This window comes from Microtus pennsylvanicus, chromosome 10 (assembly GCF_037038515.1).
Source record: "Microtus pennsylvanicus isolate mMicPen1 chromosome 10, mMicPen1.hap1, whole genome shotgun sequence".
Lineage (NCBI taxonomy): Eukaryota > Metazoa > Chordata > Mammalia > Rodentia > Cricetidae > Microtus > Microtus pennsylvanicus.
Window position 1 is genome coordinate 54,020,574 of NC_134588.1, and position 11,548 is coordinate 54,032,121.

At 41.8% G+C, this 11,548-nt stretch overlaps 1 protein-coding gene across 4 annotated transcripts in view; it reads right to left on the bottom strand.

Annotated features, from left to right (window-relative positions):
• Positions 1–11,508, bottom strand: part of Dars2 (aspartyl-tRNA synthetase 2, mitochondrial) — a 30,233-nt gene extending 18,725 nt beyond the window's left edge. The window contains exons 1-7 of one of the 4 annotated variants that reach the window (XM_075988386.1): positions 10,750–11,508; positions 10,012–10,111; positions 8,736–8,802; positions 7,057–7,158; positions 6,602–6,697; positions 2,928–3,051; positions 1,209–1,255 (exon numbers count right to left, since the gene is read on the bottom strand). In XM_075988386.1, the coding sequence (XP_075844501.1) occupies positions 1,209–1,255; positions 2,928–3,051; positions 6,602–6,697; positions 7,057–7,158; positions 8,736–8,802; positions 10,012–10,111; positions 10,750–10,873 (660 nt within the window). In that variant the 5' untranslated portion in view covers positions 10,874–11,508. The remainder of the gene's footprint in view (positions 1–1,208; positions 1,256–2,927; positions 3,052–6,601; positions 6,698–7,056; positions 7,159–8,735; positions 8,803–10,011; positions 10,112–10,749) is intronic. The other 3 variants (XM_075988387.1, XM_075988390.1, XM_075988388.1) reach the window with 3 other exon arrangements.
• Between the last annotated feature and the right edge of the window lie 40 nt (positions 11,509–11,548).

Sequence of the window (11,548 nt, forward strand, 5' to 3'; positions counted from 1 at the left end):
AGCAAGTGCTCTTAACTGCTGAGCCATCTCTTTAGCCCCTACAACAAGCTTTAAATACTGCTTGTATATAGTAGTTATTAAGTGTGTGTATGTGTAAACAAATTCTCAATTTTACTACTAGCAGAACAAATTTTATGCATCATTGTACTTCCTAAGCAAATAATTCTTTTTCTTAATTAATAAAAAATTTATGTGCATTGGTGTTTTGCCTGCATGTATGTTTGTATGAGGGTGTTGGGTACCCTGGAACTGGAGTTACTGACAGTTGCCATAGAGTGCTGGACATTGAAGCTGGGTCTTCTGGAAGAACAGACAGTGCTCTTAACCACTGAGCCATCTTTTCAGCCCTAGCAAGTAATTCTTAAATGTTTTTCTAAATTAAAAAGTAGGTATTTCTTTGTTTTTGAGCTTAGGACCTTGAACATGTTACACAGACACTGTACCACTGAACTATATACCTAGTACATAAACTGTTGTTGTTTTATTAAGATTCATATATTTAGTTTATGGATATGAGTGCTCAATCTGCATGTATTCCTGCATGCCAGAAGAGGGCATCTGATCCCATTATAGATGTCTGTGAGTCACCACGTGGGTGCTAGGAATTAAACTCAGGACCTTTGGAAGAGCAGCTGGTGCTCTTAACTTCTGAGCCACCTCTCCAGCCCCTAAACTGTTTTTTGTTTGTTTTTTTTTTTTAAAGTCTATAGTGAATAGTTATTAAATATCAGTGTTTTGTTGTTTTTGCCTTTTTTAAACCTCAGTTCTTTTTTGACAGGATCTACGTAGACACAGTCTCAAAGTTGTGATCCTCCTGCTTTCGCTCCCCAAATGCTGGTCTCTCAGGTATTCATTACCTCGCCTGGTTCTTTTTTTCTTATTAATATGGCATTTGTTTTCCTTGTGTCAAATTCAAAGCCAACCATTTTCTGTGGAGACAGATCCTTTTGCCTAAGGGTGATCTATCTTATTCTCTCCATCAAAGAAGGATCTGTCTCTGCTTTCCATCTTTCCCATGTAACTATTCTTCCTGATATGTTCTTTTCCTGTATTTTTCTAGGAAGTGGGCAGAAAATATTCTAGCTGATGCGAAGAGTATGAGGTAGCAATAAAAGTAAATAAAAATGAGCGAAGTGACAATAAAGGCAATGCAATCACTTTTATAATGAAGAGGATAATAATAGTAAGATGATAAGTAATATACATACCCCTGGAGTCCTCTTAAACAGTGTTGGGGTTTCTACATCCACAAACCCTAAAAATAGAGAAAAAACAGTTAGTACAGAGGAATTTGCCAAGAATGATTGTTGTAATCTGCTGGCCTGGTCTGTCACCTGGGTGTCCTGTCCCTTTAAGAGACAAGCTCTGCCCATTCCCAACCTCTCTTCTGCCAAGGCAAGGGGATCTCCCACCTCCTCTCCCCTTACCAGGCAACTTCTTCCTCTCTTCCTTCTCCCCCTCTTCACCTCTTCCCTTTCCCCTCCATAATAAATAAACTCACCCACCCCCGTGGTCTCTCACCAGACAAAGGGACCTGCTAAGGTCTAGCCTGCTGCTGCCCCTCATGGGACTGCTGCCACTTGTGGGACCGGCCTTGGGTCTCATCTCTTCATAAATGATAACAATGATGTCAATAGTAAAGTATAAATTAGAGGCTAAAACTTGTAATTCTGCTCATAAAGCTGACGCTTATGTCAGGAAATGCTCTAAATGTCTACTGAAATGCTCTGGTGTTCAAATGTTCTGCTAGTACAGCAATGATGAAACAATAAAAAGTATGCAGGAGTGCGCTACTTTAACTCAGGGGAAATCTCAGACTTCCCAACAAATGGTGTATAAGCATGGGCATTGTGGTCTACACCTGAAAGCCCAGAGTTGAAGAGGCTGAGGAGCTTGTGGGTTCAAAGTCAGCCTGAACATATCTCAAACAAACAAACCAATAAATAAATAAAAGCTGGGTGAAGTTGCTCATACTGTAATTCTAGAACCTGTGAGGATAAAGCAGGGGAATTGTTTCAAGTTTTAGGCCGGCCTGAATTACATAGTAAGGTCCTGTATCCTGGACTGCAACCGTGAGGCCTTGTTTCAAACAAAAAGGAATTACAAGAACTTAAACTGTTAGAGGTGGGGGTGTTGTGGAGGCCCAAAAATATGAGTCCATTTCCACCTTGTCTGACGTCAGAGAGTTAGAGGTTGCTCAAATGACTCACAAGCACAGTTGCACATCCCAATGCAGGATGTGATTGCTTGTTTCTCTTAACATTAAAACAGCTCATTCAAGTAGGTCCATGCCATCCTGAAAGATGGTCAGGACATGTAAATGTACTTCTGCTCCTTCTTTTGTAACTATGAGTTCACCTGGGGAGGGGCTGCCTTCAGGATACCTGGTCTAGAGCAGCTTTGCTACCTAGACGTCAGAATGCTAATGATTTGATGTCTCAGAGTGATGGAGCCATGGACTGTTTGAGTTGTCATGTATCATGTTAATAAAGCCTTTTGTTACTTCTCCACCCCCACCAGTTTGTATTGGGTATAAGACCTATGGAAAAATAAACATAGGTGATTTTCAGTAATCACTGGAATGCCCTCCTGGTATTATTCTATGGTTTCTGTTCTGTTATTCTTCATGTGTCTCCATATTTATTACTTACATTTCTAAATTCCCACACCCCTACCCTGGCAAGAGGTGTTTTTGTCAAGGCCGGTCCTCGACAGGGTGTAGGAGAGAAACTTACTATGTAGAAACAAACAAAGACTGTCCTCTAGTGACTGGAAATACTAGCTACTGTAATAAACATTATTACATTTAAAGGACATGTTTATGACTTACTGCAACCAGTCTACACACTGATCTAGTCAGACTTTGGGGAACAGGTGACCCAACAATGAAGAGTGTATGTAAGGTAGCAGAATGGATCCAGGCTCACCGTGTAGATTGCAGAGATATTCCCGCATTCTCATGACTATCTGGGACCTCAGTCGCAGGTTATACTGCATTTGGAAGCTTCGCAGGTCTAAGTACCGATACTGCAAACGAAGAGCCTCAGTCTTCTACACAGATGAAAGATTTTTATGCTTAAACATTTTGGAACATTAAAAAAAGGTAGCTATCTTTAGTTTTTTAAACATATTTACTTATTGGTGGAGGGGTATGTGTAGGTGTGTGTGTCTGTGCCTGAGTCTGTGCACATGGGGGCAGGTAGTCTTGGAGTTAAGAGGCATTCCTGGAAGCTGGAGTTACAGGTAATTGGGAGCCACCTGCTGCACTTGCTGGGAACCAAACCCATGTTCTTTGTAAGAGCAGCACATGTTCTTAACCTCTGAGCCATCTTTCCACTTCAGGTTTGTTTATTTTCAGGGCTGTAAATCCTTATATTTATTTATTTATTTTTTACTGAAAACTTAAAAAAAAAAGTCCTTTAATGTAGGTAGCTTGATTCTTTCATACCAGAAATAGTAAGAAATGCCTATAACTTATTTTTACGAATGTTTACTTTGGGAAATTTATTTTATTTCTTTGCCAAAATAGGACCAACTTTGTAATTATATTTTTTTCAAGCAATAAACTTGAATATAAGACTTAGTGGTCATATAATTAAAAATCTCTCAATAGGGCTGGGGACATCAGCCTAGTGGTGTTTAGTTGGCGTTCGGTTTAACGAAAGCAATGTAAGGGAGAAAGTTTACTTTGGCTCTCAGTTCGGGTTCAGCCCATCACTGCAAAGAAGTCAAGGTAGCAGGGACTAAAGCAGCTGGTCACATCACACCCTCAGCCAAGAACAGACTGCAAGAGATCAACTCACACATGCCAGCGCTCAGCTTATAAAAGATCAGTGTACACATGCCAGCGCTCAGCTTACAAGAGATCAGTGTACACATGCCAGTGCTCAGCCTACAAGAGATCAGTGCACACATGCCAGTGCTCAGCTTACAAGAGATCAGTGCACACATGCCAGTGCTCAGCTTACAAGAGATCAACTCACACATGCCAGCGCTCAGCCTACAAGAGATCAGTGTACACATGCCAGCGCTCAGCTTACAAGAGATCAGTGCACACATGCCAGCGCTCAGCCTACAAGAGATCAGTGTACACATGCCAGCGCTCAGCTTACAAGAGATCAGTGCACACATGCCAGCGCTCAGCCTACAAGAGATCAGTGTACACATGCCAGCGCTCAGCTTACAAGAGATCAGTGCACACATGCCAGCGCTCAGCTTACAAGAGATCAGTGTACACATGCCAGCGCTCAGCTTACAAGAGATCAGTGTACACATGCCAGTGCTCAGCTTACAAGAGATCAGTGCACACATGCCAGCGCTCAGCTTACAAGAGATCAACTCACACATGCCAGTGCTCAGCTTACAAGAGATCAACTCACACATGCCAGCGCTCAGCCTACAAGAGATCAGTGCACACATGCCAGCGCTCAGCTTACAAGAGATCAACTCACACATGCCAGCGCTCAGCTTACAAGAGATCAACTCACACATGCCAGCGCTCAGCCTACAAGAGATCAGTGCACACATGCCAGCGCTCAGCTTACAAGAGATCAGTGCACACATGCCAGCGCTCAGCTTACAAGAGATCAGTGCACACATGCCAGCGCTCAGCCTACAAGAGATCAACTCACACATGCCAGCGCTCAGCCTACAAGAGATCAGTGTACACATGCCAGTGCTCAGCTTACAAGAGATCAACTCACACATGCCAGCGCTCAGCTTACAAGAGATCAGTGCACACATGCCAGCGCTCAGTTTATAAAAGATCAGTGCACACATGCCAGCGCTCAGCCTACAAGAGATCAGTGCACACATGCCAGCGCTCAGTTTATAAAAGATCAGTGCACACATGCCAGTGCTCAGCTTACAAGAGATCAGTGCACACATGCCAGCGCTCAGTTTATAAAAGATCAGTGCACACATGCCAGTGCTCAGCCTACAAGAGATCAGTGTACACATGCCAGTGCTCAGCTTACAAGAGATCAACTCACACATGCCAGCGCTCAGCTTACAAGAGATCAGTGCACACATGCCAGCGCTCAGCTTACAAGAGATCAACTCACACATGCCAGCGCTCAGCTTACAAGAGATCAGTGTACACATGCCAGCGCTCAGCTTACAAGAGATCAACTCACACATGCCAGCGCTCAGCTTACAAGAGATCAGTGCACACATGCCAGCGCTCAGCCTACAAGAGATCAGTGCACACATGCCAGTGCTCAGCTTACTCCTTTTCATTTAGTTCAGGGACCAGGCCATGAAATGATGCCCCCTACGTTACAGGGTTCATTTTCCCACATCTATTAATCCAATTAAGAAAATTCCCTGAAGGCATGCTCATGGGCAACTTAATCAAGACAATCCCTTATTGAGACTCCTTTTTCATGTGATTCTAGGTTGTGCCAAGCTGACTTAAAACCAACTATCACTGCTGGTAAAGGATGTGTCCTGTGAGCTCAAGTGCCTAAATTCAATCCTTAGGACCTAAGGAGTTGGGTGCACACTTGTGATTCTAGCACAAGGCAGTGAAGACGGGCAGATTCCTGGGGCTTTCTGACCACCCAGCCTAATCTACTTGGTGAGTTCCAGGACAGTGAGAGACCCTGTCTAAAGGTAGACAGTGCCTGAGGAATCACACTCAAGGCCTTCCTTTAGCTTCCACATACACACGTATGTGCACATGCATACACACAAACACCTTAGTAGACTGGCTTAAAAAGTAGGTACATAGACTAGGCTCAGTGGTGCATGCCTTTAATCCTAGCACTCGGGAAGCAGAGGCTCTCTGTGACTTTGAGGCAAGCCAGGTCTACAGAAAGAGTTCCAGGACAGCCAGAGCTACCATAGTAAGACCCTGTCTCCAAAACAAAAGACCAACCAACCAAACAAACAAACAAAAGTATATACAAGTATAACTGTGACAAAGTTAAAGATTATCTAGATATACGTGGTTTTTTTTCTTTCTTTTTAAATTTGGGTATAATCAGTGCTGACTACCTTTATCACACTTTGAAACTTTTGGCTAAGATCATCCTAAATCTGAAGCTGGAGAGATGGTTCAGTGGTTAAGTGCACTGGCTGTTCTTCCAGAGGACCAGGGTTCAATTCCAAGCACTCACATGGGAGATCACAACTGTCTGTAACTCCACTCCAGGGAATATGATACCTTCACCCAATGCACATAAAATAAAGTTTAAAAGAAAAAAATCATCCTACATCCATAATTCTATGGTTGGTAAGTCAAGAATTGCTCTAAGCATATATTTTATTACTGTTAGCAGTTCAACATAATAGGAAAAAGATTCCCCTATGCAACTTAGCCATTTCCAAGCCAGATATAAATTTTCTTTCAACACTTTAAACAATAGCAATGGAAAAACTTGAACAATAGAATACCTCAAGTCTTAAAGACAAAATACATTTCAACCTGTCTGGACTCCAAGAGCGTAAGTTGTCAGTATTGTAGAATTCATTAGGATAATTGATAATAAAATACTCATCTTATAGAAGGTAAACTTCTTTAAAAAAGAAGTATTTAAAAAATGATACTTTTTGATCATCACTTTCTAGATACTGGATTGTATTAATGAGAGGCCCTCACCTTCATAAAGTCTTTAATCTCAAAGGGTAGCTTCTTGCAGGCATTCAGGAGCTCAGCTGTTTTAACTCTGATTTCAATTTCACCTGTTGGCATTTTCTTAGAGAAAAAAAAAAAACTATTTTAGAAAATTATTTTTCAGGACATGTATGCAATACACATTGGTAAAACACATGCATTTATATACATATATAAGATGTGTCAAGCTACACTGGAGGTTATAAATAATAAATATATAACTTTTACATTCTTATTTATATCTATGGCTCCTAAGATCAACAAATATCATCACGTATTTGTCAAGATCGACATGTCTCTTTGTGCACACTTATATGGGTGGTTCACATCTGTGAGTTCATCTGTGGAACTTAAGAGCTTTAATTTTAAGTGTCCACAAGGAACTCAATCTATGCGGTTAATGTATATGCACAAAGACAAACTTTCTATAAACTACTCACTGGATTCTTTTGTCCTGGAGGCCGGGAGATAACTGTCCCAGTTACTTTCACTACAGATTCCAAAGGGGCTTCACATAAAATCTTCTTCACAGACGCAGCCGACTGCAAAACAAGGGGGACAGGAGTCAGGTCTAAGAATAAATGAACTTACAGAACTCTTCAGTAAGCCTATGGTTTGGAAAAACGGAATTCACAGTTTACTGACTTGGAGCTGTCTCACTGATGTTATTACAAGCTTTGGTAAATCCCATTGCTATTCTGGCTCCACAGAACACTGCCAGCAAGACCAACAAGAGTTCTCCCTCCCTCTTTCCCTTTGACAGGGCTTCACTATATAGTTCACATTGGCCTTGAATGCTCAGCCTTCCTGCCTCAGCTTCCCAAATGCTGGGATTGTAGGTATGCACTATCATATCCACTGGCTACTTTTTTTTTCTTTCTTTCTTTTGAGACAGGGTTCACTATAGAGCTCTGGCTGTCTTGGAACTCACTATGCAGACGAGTCAGTCTGGCCTCAAACTTACAGAGATCTACCTGCTTCTGCCCCCCAAGTGCTGGGATTAAAGACATGTGCCCCTATGCCTAGCTTGCCATCTATCTTTTATTTTGAGACACAGTCTAAGTTGTTTAGGCTGGCTTTATTTAGTGTGTGTTTGTATGACTGTGTACACATATGTGCACATGCCATAGCTTGTATGTAGAGGTCAGAGGACAACTTGTAGGAATTGGTTCTTTTTCTACCACATGGGTCCAGGGATCAACCTCAGGCTGTCAGCTTGGTAGCAAGAATTTTTACCCACTGAGCCACCTCCACAGTCCTAAATCACATCTTTGCCTTTGGTATACTTCCATGTATGTATGTGTATGTATGTACACATTATCTATATGTATTTCAGATAGGGACTCAGGTAGTTCAGGCTGGTCCTGATGGACTATAATGATGAAGCTGGCCTTGAATTCTTGAGCTCATGCATCTGCTTCCCAATGTAAATGTATGCTATCATCCCTGACTTATATTTTTTTTTGAAAATTATTTTTAGGTTATGTTTTCTATAAATTTCATCTGCACATTCTGGTTTATTGGTTTTTTTGGTAGCTAGTTTATTGCATTTATTTTGTATGTGTGTGTGCATGCACAGACACTCACAGCATACATGGAAGGCAGAAGACAACTTGTGGGAGTCATTTTCTCCTTATACCATGTGGGTTTTGCACTCACGTGGTCAGGCACCTTTATACCCTCTGAGCCATCTTGCCATTTGGGGCCCCCGCCTCCCTTTTTTGTGTAGTTTTTTTCATATTAGAGAAACTGGCCCTTTGTCTCTGGTATTAGCTGTCTGCCAGATGTGAGTATAATATACATATGCCTGGTGCCCTAGGAAGCCAGTGAGAACGTTGGATTCCCTGGAACTGGAGTTAGAGATGGCTGTGAGCTGCCATATGAGTGTTGAGACTTGAACCCTGGTCCTTGACAAAGGCAGCAGGTGCTCTTTGCAGATTAGCCAGCTCTTTATTCCCTCGGTTTGTTATTTCATAATGTTGTACATAAAAGTAGTTTTCAGTTTTTATTAACAATTAACTTCTGAAATTAAAACTTCCAATACGCTGATCAAATTACTTAGCTTACACTACATCCTATCAAAGAAGCTCTTAGATAATGGTAGGAAACCTTTTATTACCTCATCCTGGGGAATGATAATTTGAACAAGACCGTGGCAATCTCTTAGGACTAAGAAGGTGTTTTGCCTGAATAATGGAAAGAGAAAGAATATTTTAGGATAAAGTCTCTCGGCTCAAAATTTAAAGACAAAACCAGCAATAAAAATTCCATGTAATTTCCCCATTTTTATAATTATGTGCTTTTATAAGCTATATTCATGCAACTATCTTATGGCTTTTTTTTCTTTTTGAGGAAGACCTTGTTGCTCAGGCTATCCATGAACTTGAGACATCTTCCTGCCTTAGCTAAGATTATAGGCATGGACTACCATACCTGGCCAAATTGTCTTTTTTTTTCAACTTAAATTTTTATTAATTATTCATATAGTTACTAATTTGTCCCCTTTAGTAAGAGGTGCTGGATTAAGGGGTGAAAGTGTCAAGAACACTGAACCCCATTCTAGAGCTCACACTGTTGTTCAGGAGTACATGGAGTACCTGTGCAGAGGCTGAAGTACAAGGAGTTTATGCTCCAGCTACATTAACCAGCACATCACTTACTTTATTTTTGTTTGCCTATTCTTTTCTATAATGTCTGTAATCATGAAAATGGAATAAATTCTAAGAGTAAATTTTTATTATTTAAGAAACTTAAACTTTTCCTTCTTTCTTTCTTTATTTTTTTTAATTTTCGAGACAGGGTTTCTCCGTAGCTTTTTTTGGTTCCAGTCCTGGAACTAGCTCTTGTAGACCAGGCTGGCCTTGAACTCACAGAGATCCGCCTGCCTCTGCCTCCTGAGTGCGCCACCACTGCCCGGTTTCCTTCTTTTTTTAAAGTAGTTTATTAATAAAGGGAAATGGGATGGAGAGATGGCTCAGAGTATTTCTTGCTCCTCCAGAGGACCCAGGCTTGATTCCCAGCAACCAGATGGCAGCTCACAACTGTCTGTAACTCTAGTTTCATGGAATTAAACAATTTTGTCTGGCCTCTGTGGGCACCAGGCATTCACATGGTACCCAGACAAACATATATGCATACTTGCACCCATGCACATAAAAATAAATAAAATCTCAAGGGGGGGGCAGTGGAACAGCCATCCTCCAGTAATATATTAAAAAGCAAACAGAAAGGGAAAGAGACAGCCAAAACAGAACAGACCGGAAATGCAGTGAATTCTGAGAGAATGAGGAAAGTGGCAAAATATAATTCTCTGACTGGATAAAAATTAGTAAAGGTTAGAATAGTTTGGGAATAAATCCAATTCATGTATTCCTAAACCATTTGCCTCAGTTTACCTTCGGTACTGAATCCATCCACACAGAGTGACTTCTTGGCCTAAGTGGGAAGAACGCAATTCTCCACATGTGTTGGTCCGAGCAACAAAGCTACTAAATTCTTTAGAAAGAGAAAAAAAAACGTATAAGGCAACAGTAAAAATATTTGTAGTCTGTTTAAAATATTCCCCATTCATGGTATATTAGTTGTTTCAGGTCAATGGGTGTAGTAAAAAAATTTAAGTTACATTTGTGTGTGTGTGTGTGTGTGTACCATACAGGTGGGAGCCCAAGTGTCATGGTGCACCTGTGGAGGTCTGAGGACAAGTTGTTGGATTCTGTTCTTGCATTCACCATGTGGGCCCAGGAAATGAACTTGGGTCCTCGGGCTTGGCAGTAAGTGCCTCAACCCACTGAACCATCCTGATAGCCTGATGAGATTTATAAATAGGCTACATCATACAATTCCTCTATCGTGTTTACCTGCAAATGTGCTAAAGCCCAAGTGAATTTTGCATTGTTTAGAAATCTAAACTTTCTACATGACCTAGCACTTGCATGGACCTAAAATTGTAATTGTCCAATTTTAAATACTACGTTTCCTTGCCAAGTGACCTTAGAAATTTTCTAAGTTTGAAAGTGCAGTTACTATTCAGATTTTTTTCTGTAGTATTGATTTGAATGATCTGCTATAAATATGCAGTTAAGACTGGGAAAACAAGCTATCGAAAACAGGCAGAAGGTTGTTGCTACTTTCACCTGGAATTCTTTGAGCACCCAATGTCAGACTTCTGGAGAGAGAACCCCAGACTGGCTGGGTGGTCTTTCCGATGGGTCTGGATAAACTCCGGGATAGACGACTTAACCAAGAACCAAGATACATGTTGAAGTCGCAGGACCGCGAGAGACAATCACGAATCCTACGCCGCGGGTGTGATGCTCAAAACTCCATTTCCGGAATACCCAGACCCTTAAAATTCTAGTTTCCAATCAAATGCTTCCAGACCCTCCTCCGCAGAACGTTCCAGTATTTACAAAGTGGATTAATCCGCAAGGTCTCTAGGGCCCTTGGGTGAACGGATAGGGCAAAACCTTTGCTTCCTTCGGTGCATCAGTTCCCACTTTAATTAAACAAGGCTGCGGCAGGAAGACACCAAAAGATTCCCAACCGCAGCGCTAGCCGGACCCCAGCCCAGTCCAGGCGCGGGAAGGCCGGTCACCAGGAGCACGTCCTTCCTTTATTTCCACGTTTTCGCGAAGGTGACCCGGGCATAAGAAGAAGGCAGTTCAACCTCGTGAAACAAGAACTTCTGAGGGCGACCGAACAGAAGAGGTTCGGAGGTTCGAACCCAAACACTAACCCCGTTCCGAAGTCCCTCTAACGCCCCGTGAGCGCCAAACTCACGTAAAGTATTCGGCCAATCAGAACGAAGGCGCCTCCGCCACGTTTATTGTGGGCAGAAATTTGAGAGCAAGCTTCGCAGCGGTTGTAAGACGGAAGAGGAACGCGGTGCAATCGGGAATTTGATGGGACAAGCCCTGCCCTTAGTTAAAATGG